The 23,928-nt window shown below is 40.7% G+C and overlaps 1 protein-coding gene across 9 annotated transcripts in view; it reads left to right on the top strand.

The window, feature by feature from the left end:
* Nucleotides 1-23,928, top strand: part of MPP7 (MAGUK p55 scaffold protein 7) — a 356,856-nt gene that overhangs the window by 231,035 nt on the left and 101,893 nt on the right. For all 9 annotated transcript variants that reach the window (XM_059711505.1, XM_059711486.1, XM_059711523.1 and 6 more), the window contains 3 exons: nt 10,810-10,941; nt 19,359-19,440; nt 19,915-20,000. In XM_059711505.1, the coding sequence (XP_059567488.1) occupies nt 10,810-10,941; nt 19,359-19,440; nt 19,915-20,000 (300 nt within the window). The remainder of the gene's footprint in view (nt 1-10,809; nt 10,942-19,358; nt 19,441-19,914; nt 20,001-23,928) is intronic.

Here is a 23,928-nt window from a genome sequence, read left to right on the forward strand (position 1 = left end):
AGTGTTCAATTTCCCGCAGATTCATCTGAGGGACAGTTAAACCCATCTGTTGTGATTGGTGGTTGTGGTATATGGAAACACATTGCTTATTTAAGAATTGCCTTTTGAAAGGAAAATTTGTATATAGAAGAAAATGAAATACAAGGTTACTTTTAGCTGTCCAAAATAGAAATGTAACTAACCAAAAATAGTTGTAAAACAAATCTACTAAAAATTAGAACTTGATATCTATAAATCTTAAAGGTATATTTTGGAAAAGAGACATGGAAATCAGTGCAGAAAGCTAAGGAGGAAAAATACATAGCTGTTGTTCAATATGATAATCACTTTATCTTAAAATATGTTCATTAGTTATCTTTATTATTTTTACTTTATATATATATATATATATATATATATATATGTATATATATACACACACATATATATAAAATAGTTGCCATAGATACCAAGATGGTGGATATTTCTGATATTCATTCCTTTGTAGGGACCCATAGTCCTATCTGATGTCATTCTTCCTATCTGAAAGACTTATTACATTTTTGTTTGGAATACAAATCTGTTGGTGATTAATTTCTTGAGATTTTGTATGTCTAAGAAGTCTTCAATATCCCTTCATTTCTAAAAGATATTTTACTAGGTATAGAACTTTAGGTTGACAGTATTTTTCTTTGAGTATTTTAAAGATGCTACTCCTACATTGTTACTGATGAGAAGGGTTGTCATTTTTTCATTTTATTTTATATATAATGCATTTTTTTAAAACATGTTTTATTGATTTTTTACAGAGAGGAAGGGAGAGGGATAGAGAGTTAGAAACATCGGATGAGAGAGAAGCATCAATCAGCTGCCTCCTGCACACTCCCCACTGGGGATCTGCCCACAACCAAGGTACATGCCGTTGACCGGAATCGAACCTGGAACCCCTCAGTCTGCAGGCCAACGCTCTATCCACTGAGCCAAACCAGCTAGGGCTATAATGCACTTTTTTTGTATGACAGTAAGATTTTCTCTTTATCAATGGTTTTAAGCAATATGGTGTTACTTTTATGTTTCTTTTGGTAGATACATTGAGCTTCTTGAACATGTGGCTTTTTTTTCATCAAGTTTGGAATATTTTCTGCCATATTTCCTCAAATATTTTTAGTACCCTTCCTTTCTTTGTTTATATGTGTATATGTTAGGCCATTGAAATTGTCCTTCAAGTCAGTAATGTCCTTTTTACTATATTTTATCTTTGTGTTTTATTTTGGATAGTTATTTCTGGGGTCTGACAACACTAAATTTTTTTTATATAAATTAATGTCATTGCTTTTTTACTTTATGCCATTTTGGTTAATGAAAGTTTTCATAGGAATGCCCTACTTTCAGAAAGTGGGGCTATAATACACAGTTTATCAACCTTAGAACTATTAATATTTGGAGGCTGGATAATTATTTGTATGCTATTAAATGTTTAAAATCATACCTGGCCCCTGTGCGCCAGATGTCAGTAGCATCCCCAAAATTGTGACAAATTGAAAATATCTCCAGATATTGCCAAATAGCTCCAGGATAGTAAAATTGTCCTCAGTTAAGAACCACAGCTCTAATCCTTTCTGGTAGTTCTCTTGTATGCAAGTCGTGGCTAAGGACTTGGCTAAGGACTCAGGGGGAACTTCCTGCAGATCTTCATTGCTCTGTCTCTGTACAGTTCTCTTCTCTCCCATACACTTCCCCGAGGACTTTAGCCTTTAGCCTTTCTGGTTTCCCAGCTCTGTTTTCTTAACTGAGGGAGACCATTGGGTTCTGCCTGGGTTTCTTCTCCCCTCACCCCCAACACAGCCAGGAAACTCTCTAGGCAGTAAACTGGGGCAGTCATAGCTTTCACATTTGTTTTCTTTCTTCTCAGTGATCATGATCCTTTGATGTCCAGTGTCTTTGAAAACCATTGTTGTATTATCCTTTTTTATTTTAAGTTTTCTCATCTGGGCCCCTGTTAACTTTGTCTTTGCCTTTATTCTCATTCTTGAATGGCACTTTTGCTGGATATATAAGTCTTATTTTTTCTAAGCACTTTGAAGGTACTTTAACGATCTTCTAGTTTCCATTGCTGCTGCTGATTAGGCTCAATCAGGTGTTTGTTTTCTGATTATCTTTTCTCTCTCTGATATTTTGAAAATCTTTTTGCATTTGGCATTCTGCAGCATATATACACTGAGTGGCCAGATTATTATAACCACCTGACGTTTGTAGGCAAATTAGCTATCAGTTCGTGCTGAAGTTGCTAGAGGACCAGACCGTTATAAATAGGGAAGCAGGTTGTTTACCATGACAGTAGAAGTGATCTTTTCTTCTGAAGAAATGAGTAAACAACACGATTTAACAGCCGTTGGACGTGAGATACATATATATACTGAGTGGCTAGATTATTATGACAACCCCATCAGTACTTCGTTGGGCAACCTTTTGCCTTCAATACTGCAGCGATTCTTCTTGGCTTTGACTCCACAAGATGTTGAAAGGTGATGCGAGGAATCTAACACCATGCCTGATGAATAGCACTGCCCAGTCCTGTGAGATTTGATGGTTGTGGAACCAGCTGCCTGATGGCTCTTTTAAGTTCATCATCCCATAAATGCTCAATTGGATTGAGATCTGGTGATTGTGGGGGCCACCTAAGCAAGGTAAAGTCTCCCTCGTGTTCTTGAAACCACTCCTGCACAATACGAGCACCGTGGCATGGCGCATTGTCTTATTGGAAGAAGCCATCTCCACTGGGATACACCATCAACATGATAGGATGAACCTGATCAGCAACGATACTTAGATATGTTGTGCTATTCAGACATTGTTCCACACGAATTAAAGGGCCCAAATCATGCCAGGAAAACATGCCCCAAACCATAACACTGCCCCCACCAGCTTGAAGGGTTGTACTCATGCATGTGGGGTGCCTGCTTTCATGCTGTTTCCGCCAAATTCTCACTCTGCCATCTGCATGATGCAACTGGAAACGTGATTCATTGGACCACATGACTTTTTTCTAATGCTCGACTGTCCAATCCTTGTGTTCCTGTGTGAATTGGAGACGTTTTATCTTGGTAACTGCAGACAGCAATGGTGTTCGAATAGGCCTTCAGCTTCCATATCCCATATGATGCAGTGTACGGCTAATTTGCCTACAAACGTCAGGTGGTCATAATAATCTGGCTACTCAGTGTGTGTGTGTGAGTGTGTGTGTGTGTGTGTGTGTGTGTGTATCCCACATTTAAAGGCTGTTAAATCGCCTTGTTTACCCATATCTTCAGAAAAAAATCACTTCTACTGTCATGGTAAATAACCTGCTTCCCTATTTATAATGGTCTGCCCTCTAGCAACTTCACGAAATGATAGCTAATTTGCCTACAAACGTCAGGTGGTCATAATAATCTGGCCACTCAGTGTATATGGACTTCTTTTTATTTTTCCTGCTTCCTAAAGAATATATTGAGCTTCTTGAATATGCAGACTCTGACTCATTAATCTTCAAAAATTTGCAACCATTATCTCTTTGGATATTTCATCTTCTTGATGCTGTTCATTCTTTCCTTAGAAACTCTGATTGGATACAAAAACCTCCAACCATAAGGAAAAATATGAATTAGGCTCATTAAAATTAGGATCCTTTGTTGATTGGAAAACACTAATAACAAAGTGAAAATGCAAGCTACCTAATGGGTAAATATATATGTAGCACATGTAACCAACAAAGATTTGTATCCAGTATATTATAAAGAATTCTTACAAGTAAATAAGAAAAAGATGGTAGAGAAAAAGTGCAAGAATCTTGAACTGGCATCTCACAAAAGAAGATATTTAACATACCCAATAGCCATAGGAATGTTTCCAATATCATTAGCTGTAAGAAAAATGAAATTTTAACCACAAAAAGATACCCCTGAACATTCATAATGGTCAAATTTAAGCTAATAATGTAAAATGTTAGGGGTTATGTGATGCAACTAGAACTCGCATAAGCTGTTGGTGGGGTTATAAAACTTTTATCTGCTAATTTTGAATATATTGATAACTCATGACCCAGATATTCCACTTTTGTTTTGTTTTTTGTTAATCCTTACCCCAGGATATTTTTTTTCATTGATTCTTTTAGAGAGAATGGAAGAGAGGGGGAGAGACAGAGAGAAATATCAATGTGAGAGAGACACATTGATTGGTTGCCTCCCGTATGCGCTGGGGTTTGAGCCTGCAACTGAAGTCCGTGCCTTTGACCAGAATTGAACCTATGACCCTTTAGTCTGAAGGCCAATGCTCTTATCTCTGAGCAAACCAGCTAGGGCCAGATATTCCACTCTTAAATATACTTAACCAAATTATGCATATAATTATGTATATATGTATCAAAAGACATGAAATATTTACAGCAGCATTATTTATGGTAGCCAAGAACTTCACAACCTAAATGTCCCTCAACAATGGGCATAATGCAGAAACTAGAGAAATATTCACATACTAGGGGCCCGGTGCACGAAATTCGTGCACTGGGTGTGTGTGGGGGGGGGAGTGTCCCTCAGCCCAGCCTGCCCCCTCTCACATACTGGGAGCCCTCAGGCGTTGACCCCCATTACCCTCCAATCGCAGGATCGGCCCCTTGCCCAGGCCCGACGCCTCTGACAGAGGTGTCAGGCCTGGGCAGGGGACCCTCATTTCCCCCCATCACTGGTTCTGCCCCCTGCCCAGGCCTGATGCCTCTGGCCCAGGCATCAGGCCTGGTCAGGGGATCCCCAGACCCCTCCGATTGCTGGCTCTGCCCCTTGCCCAGGACTGATGCCTCAGCCAGAGGCGTAGACCCCCATCACCCTCTGATCACCTGATCGGCCCCTTGCCCAGGCCTGAGGCCTCTGCCAGAGGTATCAGGATTGGACAGGGGACCCCCATCTACCCCCGATCACTGGCTCTGGCCCCCGCCCAGGCCTGAGGCCTCTGGCCCAAGAATCATGCCTGGGCAGGGGACCCCCATCTCCCTCTGATCGCTTGCTCCACCCCCCGCCCAAGCCTAACGCCTCTGACCCAGGCTTCAGGCCTGGGCAAGGGGACCATCATATCCCCCCAACCCCCGGCTCAGCCCCCCGCCCAGGCCTGATGCCTCGGCCAGAGGAGTTGACCCTCATCACCCTCCGATCACCAATCACAGGATCCGCCCCTTGCCCAGGCCTGACGCCTCTGGCTGAGGCGTCCGGCTCGGGCAGCGGGGACCCACAGCTGCAGCGGCCCCGCGATCGTGGGCTCCACTTTAGGCCCAGGCAAGGGACCCCTAGCTCCTTGGACTGCCAGCTTCGACCGTGCCCAGCTCCCATCGCTGGCTCCACCCCTACTTCCTGCTATCACTGGCCAGGGCGGCAAAGGCGCCTGATTCTCCGATCATGGCTGGGGGGCAGGGCAAAGGCGGCCCCAGGGCCGCCTTTGCCCTGCCCCCCACCTCTTAGCTCCCCCCTGGGTTTCCGATCACTGTCAGTAGCAGGGGGCTTCTTCCTGCTTTCCCTTTCGCCTCCCTGCATTGTGCCTACATATGCAAATTAACCGCCATCTTGTTGGCAGTTAACTGCCAATCTCAGTTGGAAGTTAACTGCCAATCATAGTTGGCAGTTAATTTGCATATAGCCCTGATTAGCCAATGAAAAGGGTATCGTCGTACACCAATTACCATTTTTCTCTTTTATTAGTGTAGATTGTAATGCTACATAGCAATGAAAAGTGAATGCTGCTACCAGTACCAGTATAAATAAAGCTCATCAACTTAATATCAGGGGAAAAGTGAATATGCATTTGTGCCTATTCATTTTATTTATGTAGCATTTATATAGAGGCAAAACTCCCACCTTTGGGGTAATTAGGAAGGAGCATAAGTAGGGGTTTCTGGGGTCAGTTAATGTTGTATTTCCTGTTTGGGGGATATTTACATGGGAATATTCATTTTTGTAAATTCATGCTATGTGCTTATGAATTGTGTACTTTTCTGTGTATATATTATAGACAATAAAAGAGCTTAATTAAAAATAGACACCATTTCTTTGCCATCTTAGAGCTTTTATTTCAGTAGGTAGCAGATATTAAACATATGCATATAAAATGCATATATGGCTATGAATTATGAACATTTAGGAAGGCAAAGAAAAAGGTGCTATGAGATCAAGCTACTGAGGGGGATCTGCTTTTATATTGGACTAGAGGCCCGGTGCACAAATTTGTGCATGGGTGGGGTACCTCGGCCTTGCCGGGAATCAGGGCCAATTGGGGCCGGCCGGCTGGGTGCGGGGGTGGCAGCGGAGGTTGGCCAGCCACGGGAGGTTGGCTGTGGGAGTGCACTGATCACCAGGTGGTAGCTCCTGCATCGAGCGTCTGCCCCCAGGTGGTCAGTGCGCATCATAGTGACCGGTTGTTCAGTCGACCTGTCATAACAGTCACCTTGGTTTTTATATATACTAGAGGCCTGGTACACGAAATTCGTGCACTGGGGGGTGGGGTTCCCTCAGCCAAGCCTGCACCCTCTCACAGTCCGGGAGCCCTCAGTGGATGTCCTACTGATGGCCACAGTCTGGCAGCAGAGGCTCGGAGGAGGTGTCCTGTGTGTGTGTGTGTGTGTGTATGTGTGTGTGTGTGTGTGTGTCCCTGTTGGAGGCCTGCCCCCAGCTGTGTAGGAGGCTTGGAGCAGGCGCCCCTCTGTGTTGATCTCTTAGGCTTCTGGCCCTGCCTGCTTGTTGTTCTCTCCCTTGAGCTGTTGCCAGGGTGGGGTGCTGCCTGCGGGCCATGCTTTCCTGCTCGTGGATCACCACAGCGACCCGCAAGCAGGCCCTGCTGAGGGCTGCCTGTGGGCCACGCTTTCCTGCTCGCGGATCACCGCAGCTACTCAGGAGCAGGCCCTGCTGGGTGCTGCCTGCAGGCCGCAATTTTCTGCTCGTGGATCACCATGGGGAGCCGGGAGCAGGCCCTGCTGGGGGCTGCCTGTGGGCCGCGCTTTCCTGCTTGTGGATCACCACGGCGACCCGGGAGCAGGCCCTGCTGGGGGCTGCCTGCGGGCCGCGCTTTCCTGCTCGAGGGCCATGGGAACTGCTTGTGGGTCGCCGAGGCAATGCCTGCTGGGCTCACACTGCCAGGGTGACACCGCCGTCATCCTTCCCCGCTGCTATGGCCACCACCATCTTTGTCGCGGTGTTATGGTTAATTTGCATATTATTCTTTTATTAGATAGGATAGCCTAGAGGCCTGGTGCATGGAATCATGCACCAGTTGGGGTCCCTCGGCCTGGCCTCTTGCAATCTGGGATCCCTCAGGGAACGTCGGACTGCCAGTTTCAGCCTGATCCCCACAGGCCAGGCTAAGGGACCCCACTGGTGCATGAATCCATGCACTGGGCCTCTAATATGCAAATAAGATCTTTGGTTAATCTCTTCCTACCCTTCCCTCTCCCCCCTTCCCTCTAAGATTCATCAGTTTGTTCCATGTTTCCATGCCTGTGTGTTGAGTGTCTGCCCCCTAGTGGTCAGTGTGAGTCATAGCTACCCATCAAACGGTCGCTTAGGCTTTTATATATATATAGACTAGTGGCCCGGTGCACAAAATTTGTGCACGAGGAGTGTCCCTCAGCCCAGCCTGCACCCTCTCCAATCTGGGACCCCTCGGGGGATGTCCGACTGCCAGTTTAGGCCCGATCCCTGTGGGGCCTAAACCGGCAGTCAGACACCCCTCTCACAATCCGAGACTGCTGGCTCCTAACCACTCACCTGCCTGCCTGCCTGACCGCCCCTAACCACTCTGCCTGCCGGCCTGCTTGCCCCTAACTGCCCTCCCCAGCCGTCCTGATCACCCCCCACTGCCCTCCCCTGCCAGCCTGATCGTCCTAACCTCCTCTGCCTCAGCCCCACCACCATGGCTTTGTCCAGAAGGATGTCCAGAAGGTCTCCCAGAAGGCCTCCCAGTCTAATGAGCATATTAGCCCTTTATTAGTGTAGATGTTTTGGCCAAGTCCCTATGAGAAAGAGTTATTTAAGCCCTGTGAAGAAAGTGGTATAAGGTAAGGTTGGAGATTAGGACATACTTGATCTTTATCCCAAGATCAGTGGGTAGTTTTTTAGAAGTTATTAGCAGGCCCATTATGTGATTTGATCTGAGTTTTAAAGTAATTACTCTGTAAATCATGGATTTGAAAATGAGCCAAAGGTGAATGCAGTTGGACTGTTTAGAGCAGCCGTGGGCAAACTACGGCCCATGGGCCAGATCCGGCCCGTTTGAAATGAATAAAACTAAAAAAAAAAAAAGACCGTGCCCTTTTATGTAATGATGTTTACTTTGAATTTATATTAGTTCACACAAACACTCCATCCATGCTTTTGTCCCGGCCCTCCAGTCCAGTTTAAGAACCCATTGTGGCCCTCGAGTCAAAAAGTTTGCCCACCCCTGGTTTAGAGGCTATTGCAATGCTCCAGGTAAGAGTGATGACATCAGTGATTTAGCCAGGTCTGCCAAGTTTTCATGTAAAAAATACCTGCTGTTTCTGTTCGGTTTTGACATTGGAGCATGACAATGGCCATCAAAAAAACATAAATAAATGAGCATGGCTGTGCTCCAGCCAGATTTATTTATAGAATCAGGTGGCATAGTTCACCACCCGTTGGTCTAGAGCAGTGGTTCTCAACCTTCTGGCCCTTTAAATACGGTTCCTCATGTTGTGACCCAACCATAAAATTATTTTCGTTTCTACTTCATAAATGTAATGTTGCTGCTGTTATGAATCGTAATGTAAATATCTGATATGCAGGATGGTCTTAGGTGACCCCTGTGAAAGGGTCATTCGACTGCCAAAGGGGTCATGACCCACAGGTTGAGAACCACTGGTCTAGAAAGAAGATAACAAATGTTAGCATATATTTTGAAAGTAGATTTAACTGGATATGATTGGACATTGAAAGTGTAGATGAGAGATTTCAACATTAATTTCTAGGGTTCTTGCTGGAGAAATTTATGGATTATGGCATTTGCAGATTAGGGAACAAGTTAGTTAAAAATCTAGGTCCAGTCACCTAAAATAGTGAGTAGTGATATGTCAGGGTTCCAGTGTTTTCCTCATCTTTGGTCTATAAGGACAATATGACGATATTTTGTGGAGTTTTTACCACCATGACAATCATGAATAGAAATACTTACATTTTATTCTTTTATACACATACCAGAGGCCCGGTGCATGAAATTCATGCATGAGGGGGGTGTCCCTTCAGCCCAGCCTGCACCCTCTCCAATCTGGGACCCCTCAGGGGATGTCTGACTGCAGACATCCCCCTGGGATTGGGCCTAAACTGGCAGTTGGACATTCCTCTCACAATCCTGGACCACAGGCTCCTAATTGCTCACCTGCCTGCCTGCCTGGCCACCCCCAACTGCCCCCTCCTTGCCTGCCTGGTCACTCCTAACTGCCCCCCTGCCAGCCTGGTCACCCCTTACTGCCACCCCTGCCGGTCTGGTCACCCCCAACTGCTCCCCTCTGCTGGCCTGGTTGCCCCTAACTGCCCCCTGCAGCCGGCCTGGTCTCCCCCAACTCTCCCCCTGCTGGCATGGTCGCCCCCAACTGTCCCCCCTGCAAGCCTGGTCGCCCCACACAGCCTGCTGTTCAGTCGTTTGGTCGTCCCTCACTAACCCCCCTGCTGACCTGGTCGTAGGCAGCCATCTTGTAAGGGTGTGAGTATTAATTTGCATATTACCTCTTTATTATATAGGACTAGTCATTTATTATACTAAGAGTTAAAAAGTGAGAAAATAGAAAAGTAAAAGCTAATCAATTGTATTGATCAGTTCTTTTGTGTTTTCTGCTAATAGTAGGAAAGAAATAGTATCTATTTGTCTCAGGCTCATGTTGTTTCCTTGACAATATATCTATAGACTCATTTTCTCCCTCCTTGCAAAAGTAACACCCCCCCCCCCCACTTCTTTTCCTAACTGCCGCCCTTATAAGGACGAACCAGAGAATATACAGATTAAAAGATATTTTGTGCTGATTCTTATCATACATGAATGTCATTGGTGATAGAGTGGTATCTAAATGGAGCTGCCTTCTGTTGTTTTTCATACTTCCTTTTTCTAAGAGGCTTCTTTTCAAGTAGTTGCCTTATTACCATTGTTATATCAAAATTATAACACCAATTAGATTTTCTTTATACTTTTATGAGTTTGGGGTTTTGTATTTGATTAATTTTTTTCATTTAAATTCTTTATTGTTGAAAGTATTACATATGTCTCCTTTTTTCCCACATTGACCTCTCCCTGGCTGCTCCCACCCCTCAAAATATGCCCTCATCCCCCTACTGTCTGTGTCCATTGTTTATGCTTATATGCATGCATACAAGTCCTTTGGTTGATCTCTTACCATGCCCCCCCACCCTACGCTGTCTTCCCTCTGAGGTTTCATGGCCTGTTTGATGTTTCTATATCTCTATATTTTTGTTCATCAGTTTACATTGTTCATTATATTCCACAAATGAGTGAGATCATGTGATACTTATCCTTCTCTGACTGGATTATTTCGCTTAGCATAATGCTCTCCAGGTCCATCCATACTGTTGCAAATGAAGTTCTTTCTTTTTCACAGCAGCATAGTATTCCGTTGTGTAGATGTACCACAGGTTTTTAATCCACTCATCTGCTGATGGGCACTTAAGCTGTTTCCAGTTTTAGCTATTATAAATTGTGCTGCTATGAACATAGGGGTGCATATATTCTATTCCAAGAACTCAGAAACACCAATCAGATTAATTGTTTTTTATCAATCTTTGTCAATGATAGGCTTTGCTCTCTGTGCATGACACTGTGGCTCAGAAGAAGTATGATCCAGTATTGCCTCCTATGCCTGATGATATTGATGATGAGGAAGACTCAGTAAAAATAATCCGTCTGGTCAAAAATAGAGAACCCCTGGTAAGTTTTGATCTACTTATTGTGCCCACATATGAGTAGATATCATGATAAAGCCAAATCTGATGAGGACATTCCAAAAATTCCTCTCTTTAAAATACACTTCCTCTATGTCCTAAACTTTCAAATAAATGGAACATTTATGTCTAAAGAATATATATGATTTAGAAAAATGAAGGCAAATGAAATGGCATTTTATTGGTTATAAGAAGCAATAATTTTAAAATGTGAATTGTTGACATTTATAAAAGAAAGCATATGCACCAGTCACAGATGATTTGAGATTAAATGGTGCAACTAAGAATAATTGCTTATGGCTTTTCTACGAAGCTAATTTTATTTATTTATTTATTTATTTATTTATTTATTTATTTATTTATTGTAATATTCTTTAAAATTGATTTCTGAGAGGAAGGGCAAGGGAGAGAAAGATAGAAACATCAATATTGAGAGAGAATCATTGATCAGCTGCCTCCTGCACACCCCTTGCTGGGTATCAAGCCCATAACCCTGGCATGTGCCCTGACCGTGAATCGAACTGTGACCTCCTGGTTCATCAGTCAACTCTCAACCACTGAGCCACACAGGCTGAGCTAATAAAAGGGTTCAAATGGGGAGATTATTCTGGATTAGCTAGTGGGCTCAATCTAATCACAAGTGTTATAACTAAAGTGAAAGAAGGAGGCACAAGGGCCAGAGTAACAGAAGGAGAGGTGATGGTGGAAACAGAGGTTGGAGTGATGTAGCATTGAGCCACGGAATTCTAGAAGCTTCTAGTAAATGGAACAAGCAAGGACCGGATTTTATCCTACATCTGCCAAAGAAATGTAGCCCTGCTGACACTTTGATTTTAGCCCCTTCATACCCATTTTGGCCTTCCTACTTCCAAATTGTTAGGTAGCAAATTTGTGTTGTTTAAGTCATTAAATCTGTGGTCATTTCTTGTAGCAATAATAGGAAATAAATATGCAGTGTATCCAGCTACACTAATAAAAGACAAAGATGCTAATTGACTATACCTTTGCTATGCCCATCAGCCAATCAGAGGAGTATGCAAATTAACCCAACAAAGATGGCTGTTAGATTTGCATACTGCAGGCAGGGCGGGACAGTGCCATCCGCCACCTGCCCCGCCGCCATCTGGGCCTGCCATCTGTGACCTGGGGCGGCGGGGCAAGACAGCGCCATCCACCGCCTGCCCTGCAGCCATCCAGCCCTCCCGTGTGCGACCCGGGGCGGCCAGGCGGGACAGCAGCGATCTGCCACCCGCCTGGCCACCATCCGGCCCTCTCGTGTGTGACCCGGGGCGGCCGGGCAGGACAGCAGCGGAGACGGGAGGAAGCCAGGCAGTGGAGACGGGAGGGAGCCAAGCAGCAGAGATGGGAGGGAGCCAGGCAGCAGAGACAGGAGGAATCGAGGCGGTGGAGAAGGGACTCAGGAAGCCCTGTTCTTGCAGGAATAGGCCTGAGGAAGCCCTATTCTTGTGGGAATCTTCCTGCAACAGGCCTCTAGTATATTTATAAATCTACAGTCAAAAGAAAAAATAAATTTCATTACCTAGCACTTGATTTTAAATGTTGTTTATTCTAATTAAGATATTTCTATTTTCTTAAAGCAAATAGCAGTTGATAAGATAATAGTTGCTTAGAACTATGTTAAGTACTTTACATACATTATATTTAATTCTCATAGTTGGTATGAGGATCATAGTTTTTCTTTTTACAAACCAGGAAACTAATGTTGAGAGAAATGAAGCAACTTACCCAAGTATGAGAGTTAATGAGTATAGAACCAAGATCCAAACTTGACTTTCTGTTTTTAAATACTAGTTTGTTTTTTTATCCTTGTTTTTTTTTAATACTCACATGAGAATATGTTTTAATTGATTTTTAGAGGAGGGGAAGGAAAAGAGAGAGAGAAAAATCAGTGTGAAAGAAACATTGATTGGTCGCCTCTCATAAGCACCCTGACCAGGGATCTGATCTATGACCTAGTTATGTGCCCTGGTGGGGAATCGAACCCGAAACATTTTGGTGTATGGGACGACACTCCTCCCAACTAAGCCACCCCACCAGGCTCTAGTGTTTTCTTCTATACCATGTTGTGTCTTTGCACTTTTCCCTTTTGGTTCTTTTTTCTCTTCTTTTTTTTGCTTAAGGGTAACTTTGGTATATTGATAAATGCATTGGACATTCCTACTCAGAAAAATGTACAGATAAGTTTTCATATTATGTCAAGGGATTTATTGAGCCCCTGAATCTAATCCATGGATACCCTAACGTACCATGCCTTCTGATAAAATAAGATCTTCAACATGTTTATCAAAGAAATTCGGCATGTACTGCATCAAAATTTCACAAAAGGTTTAACTGGAGCTACTATGAGTTAGTTTATATTCATAAAAGTTGAATGACATATATAAAATAATCTAAAGCTGTGTTTTCATAGTTTGTTACTAAACATTTATTTAGCTAATAAGCATGTAACAACTGAAATAATTTGACCTAACTTTGAGGTAGTGATTATGCATCTAATACCCTCTTCCATTATAGATTATATAATACAAGTTATATAAGATAGTGGCAAGAGTGACAGGTTAGATTTCATAGGACCTGTGGATGCAAAGGGCAAGAGGAGAGAGGAAGTCAACAGTAGCATAGGAGGTTTTTATTTAGGTGACTAGAAGTATTATACATTCAATTAGCAAGAATAAAAGAAAATACATGGGAATATAAATGATTAATTCCCTTATGATTATACTGAGCCTATGGGGCTATGCAGGTGATAGCAAAAGGTTAGATATTTAGGAAAGGGAACCAGGGAAATTTCTTTAAAAATAGTGTTGAACTGATGTTATTTAAAAACTGAATATTTATCTTTAGCATGAGAATGTTTTCCAGGTTTATAATATTTGTGTATTTGGGGGATATTATAAGCATCTCTCAAAATTATTCAGTTTCTTAGTAGTATATTATGGTATAACTAGAGGCCAGGTGCATGAATTTGTGCACCAGTGGGGTCCCTTGGCCTGGCCTGCGGGATCAGGCCAAAACTGCCTCTCCGACATCCCCTGAGGGGTCCCAGATTGCAAGAGGGCTCAGTCCAGGCCTAGGGACCCCACTGGTGCATGATCGGAGCTGGAGATGGGCTGCAGGAGGGCTCCAGGGTGTGTCTGGCCTGTCTCACTTAGTCCCGATCAGCCGGACCTTAGCAGCAAGCTAACCTACCGGTCAGAGCATCTGCCCCCTGGTGGTCAGTGCGCATCATAGCAACTGATTGACCTATCGACTGTCTTCCCCCTGGTGGTCAGTGCACATCATAGTGAGTGGTTGAGTAGCCTTAGCATATCATTAGCATATTACGCTTTGATTGGTTGAATGGACCACCGGACACTTAGCATATTAGGCTTTTATTATATAAGATTTGGCAAGTTTGTAATGTACTTAATAGGATTTTCCTCTCTGCTTCCCCACAAATGGGCAAGGGGAGAGAAGCCAAAGTAAAATATAATTCTTTCAAGTGTATGTATGGTCAGTATATTTTGGCAAATGATTCAAGAGAAAAGGCCATATGATTTAGCTGCCAAGGGTTAGATTATCCATGTTAAGAATGTAATTTTGTTTATTCGACCCGGTGTAATGTGGTAAAATGAAAACCAAGCTTGCATTAGGTGACCTAAGTGAGTGTTATAGGGTGTCACTTATTTTCCATATATCCTCACAGCAGCAAGTTATTTAACAACTCCGTCTCAGATTCCTTATCAGAAAGTATACCTCTTTGAGAGCGTTTTAAATATCATATGAGATATAATGTATTTGAAATGCTTTATATGTTCTTGTGCATTATGTGTTAGATAAATGGTCCATCAAATAATAAGGTAGAGGCTATATGGCAACTATTTAATAAGCACAGCATGATTTTCTAGAAGGGGCAGTGAACAAAGATCATGTAGGCATTTGTCAATGGAAAGGGAAAAGGGTGCTAATTCTAGGGGAGGGATGGATAAAAGAATTGAGAAAAGGGGTGAAAAACAACAACCAGGATATAAGGGGCAGAGCTATCCTCCCTCCCTTGTGAGTTCGGACCAGTTTATATTTGTTGCATCCAGAAGATTTTTAGACAAGCTTCAGAAAAGGAAATTCTATTAGTTGGTAGGTGTATTTCATCCTAAATTTTCAGCGTTTCTTGCATGGGTTGTCTTCTTGGTTCTTTTAGAATAGTGGTTCTCAAAGTCTGGTATTATAAGAATTACCTGAGGCACTTACTTAAAAATGCAGACTTCTGGGACTCTACTGCAAATGGTCTACATTAGTAGGTTTTGGGCAAGGCCTGGTAATCTAGATTTTAAAAGTTGTCTAAGAGGTTTTTGATGCAAATATTTGGTAGACCATACTTTGAAAATTCCTACTTCAAAAGATTAACTTGAAATCAACTGTGCTACCAGCTTAAAAAGGTCTTATAATATTGGCAATGTTACAGGAGATGAAATTTTTATTCAAGGAGATCATGATAGCCTAGTCCTCTTTGCATTCCTCTTTTATAAACCATTTTATAGTAATAGCAACAAATATCTAACCAGAATTTATTCTTCTCAATCTAACCTAAAGTTCTCTATACTCATATATTGTCAAAATCACACCAAATAAATTAAAGATAACTATATAAGAAAATGTTTTAAAACATTAGATTCAATTTTAATTCATTTTGCATTTGCGAATATGCCTTAGGACTTTTAACTTTTGTACAGTATTATAGTCAGTGAGCTTTATTCTTATGCATGTTGCATTAAGAATACATCAAAGAATTATGATATAGTGGTTTGGAAAGCAAAATGGAAATAGTTATCTTCAGAAGTAAAGAGATCATAAAGAAGATAAGTTGAGTGCTAACTAGAGTCATGTAGAAAGTGGGAGATTATTCCTCAGGTTCATAGTTTACCATCCAAGGAAGGGGAGAATCAGCGGATAGCAAATGTATTCTATTTTAGGGTACATATCTATAACAAAGTAACCCTTAAATACTGGAGTGCTCTTTTTATTTACACATTCTGGAAGTGATTCATACAACATCTGTATGCTAGTGACTCCCAGGGCTATTTCTCTTCCAGATGTTTATTCTAATCTTTAAATTTGTATGTCCACCTGCCTACTTGATCTCCATTTAGATGTCTAGTAGACATCTCAGTCTTCACATGTTCCAAAGTAAAATGGTCTTTGTCTACAAATGTGTTCCATCCATAGGGTTCCCCTTCTCAGTTGATGACAATCCCATCTTTCCAGTTGCTCAGCCAAAAACCATAGAGTCAATCTTTGATACCTCTCTCTCTCTCTCTCTCTCTCTCTCTCTCTCTCTCTCTCTCTCGCTCTTTCACTTCTCATTTCTAATCCATTGGGAAATTCTTTTGGCTCTGTCAATAATATATCTAGTCTACCTTTCATTATCTCTGCTCCTGGACACTTAGATTGCTTCCATATCTTGCCTATTGCAAATAATGCTGCGATGAACATATGGATGATAAATATGTACTTATTGCCATTTCATTATTCATATTTTGATCATTTTTTCTTCTACTTCTTAAATAAAACCCTTTAACATTTTTTGTAATACTGGTTTGGTGGTGTCTGAAAAGCTATTTATTTGTCTTTTGATTCTCAATGATAGCTTTGCTGGGTAGAGTAATCTTAGTTGTAAGTCTTTGCTTTTCATCACTTTGACTATTTCTTGCCAATTCTTTCTGACGTGCAAAGTTTCTGTTGAGAAATCAACTGACATTCTAATGGGAGCTCCTTGTAGGTAACTGACTCCTTTTTTCTTGCTGTTTTTAAGATTCTCTTTTTATTTTTAACCTTTTGCATTTTTGTTTATGTGTTTGTTTTCTAAATATATTTTTATTGGTTTCAGAGAGGAAGGAAGAGTGAGAGTGAGATAGAAGCATCAATGATGAGAGAGAATTATTGACTGGCTACCTCTGCACACTCTCTACTGGGGATCAAGTCTGAAACCTGAGCAAGTGCCCTGATAGGGAATTGAACCATGACCTCCTAATTCATAGGTTCATGTTCAACCACTGAGCCACACTGGCAGGGCACCTTTTGCATTTTAATTACGATGTATCTTGGTGTAGACCTCTTTGGGTTCATCTTTCCTGGAACTCTCTGTGTTTCCTGGACTTGTATATCTTTTTCCTTCACCAGGTTAGGGAAATTTTCTTGTTTTCTCTCTCTTCTCCTTCCAGCACTCCAATGATGCAAATATTAGTACACTTGAAGTTGTCCAAGAGGCTCCTTATACTGTTCTCATGTTTTTTATTCTCTTTTTTTCATTTTGCTGTTCTGATTTGGTGTTTTTTGCTTCCTTATTTTCCAAATCTGATTTGATTCTTGGCTTCATCTACTCTACTGTTGGTTGATTCACTGTAAATTATTCTTTTCTTTCTTTTTTTGTTGTTGTTATTTCTTACTCAAAGATATGTTTTCATTGATTTTTTTGAGAGAGAGAAGGAAAAGGAAGAGGGAGAGAGAGAGAAAAAACAACAACAACACATTGATGGGAGAGAGAAATACCGATCAGCTTCTTCCCTTACATGCAATGACTCTGGATCAAACCCACAACCTATGTATGTATCCTGACTGGAATTGAACGCATGACCCTTTGATGCATGGAACAACACTCTAACTTACTGAGCAACACAGGACAGGGCCCTGTAAATTATTCTTCATTTCAGTTATTATGTCTTTCATTTCTGACTGGTCCTTTTTTATGCTGTTGAGGTTCTCCTAATAACCAGTGTTTTGAACTCTGTGTCTAGTAGATTGCTTATCTCCATTTTGCTCAATTCTTTTTCTGGAGTTTTGTTCTGTTCTTTCACTTGGGGCAATTTTTTATGTCCCCCAGGTTTGGTAGATTGGCTTAATATAGTAGGTGTTCTATAGGATCCAGTGGCATAGCCTCCCCGATCACCCAAGCTGGGCACTGGAGGTGTACCCCACTCTGTGTAGGCTGTGTACACCCTCCTATAATAGTTGAGCCTTGATTTCGATTGGCACATCAGTGGGAGGGATTTATCTCCAGGCTGATCAGCTGCAAGGACTGGCTGTGACCACAGATCTCTGACCATCATGGAGGATCAGCTGTGCAGGGGGCCACCTCACAGAGCAGCACTTACTTTAGCAGGACTCTAGTGCCCACTGAGTCTGCTCCTTGAATGTGTATCTTGTGAAGGTTGTTGAATGGTGATGTTTCAACATGCTGTGAAGTTATTCACCAGATGCACTGGCTCTTGGGCCTCCCAGGAGGGTCTAAGATTTATGACCATAGAGAGATACTCATTCAAGTCTTTGGTTTGAATGCATGAATAGGTGATGAAAAATGCCACAAAATCATTCTACACTTAATTTTTGATTTTTTACTATTATGAGATATGTATCTAATAGCTAGCATATATAAAATATACTTATTATAAATGGATTTCTAATTTTGCTTACCTATTTGTTTTTAGTGATATAAATGTGTTTATTGACACACCTGAGAAAAATTCACCTTTCTTCTTTGGGGTCAGTTCTGTCACCACCAATGTACATCTTTTTTTGCCCTGTGATGCAGTGCAGAATGGCATTCCTAAGCTGGTGCCAGTTTCTTGGAAAGGAAAATCATGAAAGGTGTTTAAAGTAACCATTTGTGCCTAGTGTTCTTACAAAGCAACATTCAGTTAATCTGCTTCTGAACATCCAAAAATGAAGAATTTCTGGATTCTTTTTAAAATTGTGTCCTAATCTTATGCCAAAATGTTAGTTCTATTTGTACTAGGGACAATCCTAGTTCATAAAAACCCTGGACTAACAGCTCTTTTCTTCCATTAATTCATATTAGCCTTGGCTAAGAAATATAAGTAACTTTGGAGTTTTAACTAATTAATGTATTATTTTTACTGATTCCATTACCATAATCGCATACTAGAAAGACTACTGAACTAAAAGTCAGATGACCTGATTTTTATAATTTATATAATCTTTTTCTATTCACTTAACCTTCTCTATATATACTCTACCTTCTTTGTGGGGTATTTTAAAGATGAAATGAGGAAATGCTTTAAAAGAGTAAAAACAAATAGTATTTAAATACAAAGTGTTATAAAAGAAAGAAGATAGTTGTATTTTCCATAATATTGAAGAAGCTAAAGACTTCAAAAATCTTTAAATTTTCTGTAAACTGTAGATGATATATGTATAGTACAAAATTCTAGATCTAGTAATGAACATTTGTAAGGCACATGGTATGATGTCTATTCCTCCTGCCTCATTCCTTTTATTTTTTGTAGTAGGTGTTTTCACTATTTCCAGATAAATTTCCTTGTTTCTCCTCCCCTGTTGTACCACCCAATACATACATTTACCCACAAATACTTTTCTATTTCTTCAAAGGGAGCCACCATTAAGAAAGATGAGCAGACTGGGGCCATCATTGTGGCCAGAATCATGAGAGGAGGGGCTGCAGACAGAAGTGGTAAGCGTTTAAATGTTAAGTGAATGTAGACAAGTCATGCTTCATTTCATAGATAACATTTTTAATATTTAACTAAGAGAATAATAATCTTTTGATATAATACAACAAACAAGAAATAAAATATTTTTCTCTGTCTTTGTATATGGAGACTTGTATAAATAAGTGAAAAATAAATCTCTCTACTCTCTTAGTTTACATGTGCTTCCACGGTTACATTCAGACTTGAAAGATACTACTAAAAGCATGCAGCCTTTTTTTAAAAAAAGTAAGAATTATTTTCTATGATGGAAATTATATGCATTTCTAGACACTGAGCATGTTTTTCTTTGATGTTATAGTCTTTGATTCATTGCTATACAGGTGCATGGAATCTGAAACCGGAGAAGCCAGAAGGTCTTTTGAATCCTCAGATGTGTAACTTACAGTTTCTTTTGTAGGTAACACTGCTAATTTACTGAATTTGCTATTACTCAGGTCTTATTCATGTTGGTGATGAACTTAGGGAAGTGAATGGGATACCAGTTGAGGATAAAAAACCTGAAGAAATCATTCAGATTTTGGTAAGCTGAAATTTTATTTTAAATTATCGATAAATTTAAATCACTATATATCCAACTTGGTTATGAATACAGGATTTGGATTTAGTAGTCCAGGGTTCAAATTCCAGCTCTATCACTTAATCCTTATGTGTCTTTGGAAAATACCTTAACCTTTTTATTGCCTCAGTGTTTTCAGTTACAAAATGAGAATAAGAGGAGTTAAATATCTCACTGGAGTGTTTTGAAGATTAAATGAGCTAAAGAGTTTATTACAGGGCCTATCCAAATTAGATGCCATTTTTTTTGGTAATGCATTTATCTTTATCTTTCTCCCATCAATATAGCCTGTGCTTTCTAGGTATATAAAATAGTAAAACTAATTTAAATGTCTTACGAAATCCAAAACAGAATGAAATTATTTTAGTCCTTGACAATATTTATTCTCAAGTTCATTTGTAAAGATAAAATGAAGAGAAACTCTCCCTGTTACATATGAAAACATATTATGAATCTACAGAAAAAGAAAGTTTAGTATTTCAAAACAGACCTCAGTATATGTGCAAATTTAGTATAGATTATGGTGGCATTTTATATTACAGGGAAAACAATGAAATCATTTTTTAAATGGTATTGGATTAATTGATGATTCAGTTAGAAAAAATAAAGTCAGTCCCTACTTTACAGCACACACAAAAACAAATCCCAACAAATTAAATATTCATGTTTTTAAAAATCACAAAAAGTAGAGTTAGATGTTAATGCTGTAAAATTCAAGTAGAAAAAGAACTGATATTACTGTAGAAAACTTTCTGAACAGAAAAAGATGTCATACATGAAACAGACAAATGAGCCCTGGCTGGTGTGCTCAGTGGTATACCAAAGGGTCATGGGTTTGATTCCCAGTAAAGGGCACATAGCTGAGTTGCAGGTTCAATCCCCAACCCTGTTCTGGGCATGTGTGGGAAGGAATCAATTAATGTGTCTCTCTCACATTGATGTCTCTCTCTCTCTCTCCTCCCCCTCCTCCTCCACCTCCTCCTCTTCCTCCTCTCTTCTTAACCCTCTCTAAAAATCAATGGAAAAAAATATCTTTGGGTGAGGATTAATAACAACAACAAAAACACTTAGATATGAGATTGAAGGAAAAAAATTTCAATATATATGAAAGAAAGCTAATGCTTTAATATATGGAGAGTGTATAAAAATTAATAAGAAAAAACATTTTTAGAAAAATTGGCAAAGTATATGCACAGATAATATACAAAAGAAAACATGATGTCTGAAAAATACTGGTCTGGTGGGGATTAAAAAACTTGATAATGGCAGGAGTTATCCAGGTTATAGGGAAATAAATATGTTTATATGATTTTGGTAGTAGGATAAATTAATAGACCTTTTTGAGTTGGCTACCTAATATTTTCAAATTTTTATATTTGCATACCCTTTTTGTTGTTATTGACAGTACTAGAGGCCCAGTGCACAAAATTCATGCACTGGAGGGAGTGTCCCTCAGCGCAGCCTTCACCCTCTCCAATCTGGGACTCCTCGGGGGATGTCCAACTTCCAGTCAGGGATTGGGCCTAAACCAGCAGTCAGACATCCCTCTCACAATCTGGGACTGCTGGCTCCCAACCGCTCGCCTACCTGCCTGCTTGATTGCCCATAACCACTTCTGCCTGCCGGCCTGATCACCCCCTAACCACTCCCCTGCCAGCCTGATTGATGCCTAACTGCTCCCCTGCTGGCCTGATCGCCCCTAACTGCCCTTCCCTGCTGGCCTGCCCCCCCCCACTGCCCTCCCATGCAGGCCTGGTCCCCCCCAACTGCCCTCCCCTGCAGGCCATCTGTGGCAGCCATCTTGTGCTCAATGGAGGTGGTCATCTTGTGAGAGGGCGTGACAATCAATTTGCATATTACCTCTTTATTATATAGGATTACAGATGTCCTCCATTTCCCCCCACCCTTTTTCTCTCCACCCAGCCATTGCCATACCCCAGGCCTTTACCACACTACTGTCCATGTCCATGGGCTATGCATATATGCATACATGCATACATGTTCTATGCTTAATCTCTTCCCAATCCCCAACCCCCTCCCCTCTGATATCTGTCAGCCTGTTCCATGCATCTATGCCTCTGGCCCTATTTTGTTCATCAGTTTATTGTGTTCATTAGATTCCACATATTAGACATATGGTATTTGTCTTTCTCTGACTGGCTTTTTTTGCTTAGCATAATAATCTCCAAGTCCATCCATGCTGTTACAAAGGGTAAGAGATCCTTCTTTATTACAGCCACATAGCATTCCATGGTGAAAATCCACTACAGTTTGTTAATCTACTTATCTACTGATGGGCACTTGGGCTGTTTCCAGATCTTAATTATTGTAAATAACACTGCTATGAACATAGGGATACATATATTATTTCTGATTGGTGTTTCAGGATTCTTAGGATATACTACTAGAAGTGGGGTCACTGGGTCAAACGGCACTTCAATTTTTATTATTTTGAGGAGACCCTATACTGTTTTCCAGAATGGCTGCAGCAGTCTACATTACCACAAGCAGTGTACTAGGGTTCCCTTTCTTCAGGTCCTCGCCAGCAGTTGTTTGTTGATTTACTGATAGTAGTCATTCTGGCAGGTATATGGTGATACCTCATTGTGTTTTTAATTTGCATCTCTCTGATTATTAATGACATTGAACATTCTTTCATATGTCTATTGGCCATCTGAATGTCATTGTTGGAGAAGTGTCTATTTGGGTCCTCTGTCTATTTTTAAATTATATTATTTGTCTTCCTAGTGTTGAGTTGAATGAGTGCTTTATATTTTTTGGAAATTAACCATTATCAGGGGTGTATCATTGGTGAATATGTTCTCCCATACCATGGGTTCCCCTTTCATTTTGTTGATGGTTTCTTTTGCTGAGCAGAAGCTTTTTACTTTGATATAGTCCCATTTGTTTATTTTTTTTCTTGCCCTAAGATATGTATTTGTGAAAATACTTCTAGTTTATTGTCTGAGATTTCCCTGCATATATGTTCTTCCAGGCTTTTTATGGTTTCACAACTTAAATTTAAGACTTTTACCTATTCTGAGTTTATTCTTGTGTATAGTGTAAGTTGGTGGTCTAGTTTCTTTTTTTTTTGCATGTACCTGTCCAATTTTCTCAAAACAATTTATTGAGGAGACTGTCTTTACTCCATTGTGTGCTCTTGCCTCTTTTGTGTAGTATTACTTGACCATAAAGATGTGGGTTGATTTCTGGGCCCTCTATTCTGTTCTATTGGTCTATATGCCTGTTCTTGTGTCGGTAATAGGCTGCTCTGATTGCAGTGACTTTGTAGTATGGTTTGATATCTGGTATTTTGACTCCCCCATTTGTTCTTCTCAAGATTACTGTGACAATTGGTGGTCTTTTTTGCTTTTATATAAATTTTTGGAATATTTGTTTTAGATCTGTGAAATATGCCATTGATTTTTGTGTGTGTTTTTTGTTTGTTTGTTTTTGTTAATCCTCACTCGAGGATATTTTTTCCATTGATTTTTAGGAAGTGGAAGGGAGGGAGTGAGGTGGAGAGAGAGAAAGAAACATCGATTGAGAGAGACACACCAGGGCGGGTGATGAAATGTGCATCCCAGCTATGTGCCCTTGAACCTGCGACCCTGCAGTGCATTGTCTGATGCTTTAACCATTGAGCAACACCAGCCAGGGTTTGCTTTGAATCTATAGATTGCTTTGAGTTATATAGACGTTTTAATAATGTTAATTCTTCCAATCCATGAATATAGTATATGCTTCCACTTGTTTGTATCTTCCTCGATTTGTTTTGCCATCTCGTATAGTGTTCTGACTACAGGTCTTTTACCTCCATTAAGTTTATTCCTAGATATCTTTTTTTTTTTTTCTTGCAAAGAAAATAAGATTGTATTTTTAGTTTCTCTTT

This window comes from Myotis daubentonii, chromosome 1 (assembly GCF_963259705.1).
Source record: "Myotis daubentonii chromosome 1, mMyoDau2.1, whole genome shotgun sequence".
NCBI lineage: Eukaryota > Metazoa > Chordata > Mammalia > Chiroptera > Vespertilionidae > Myotis > Myotis daubentonii.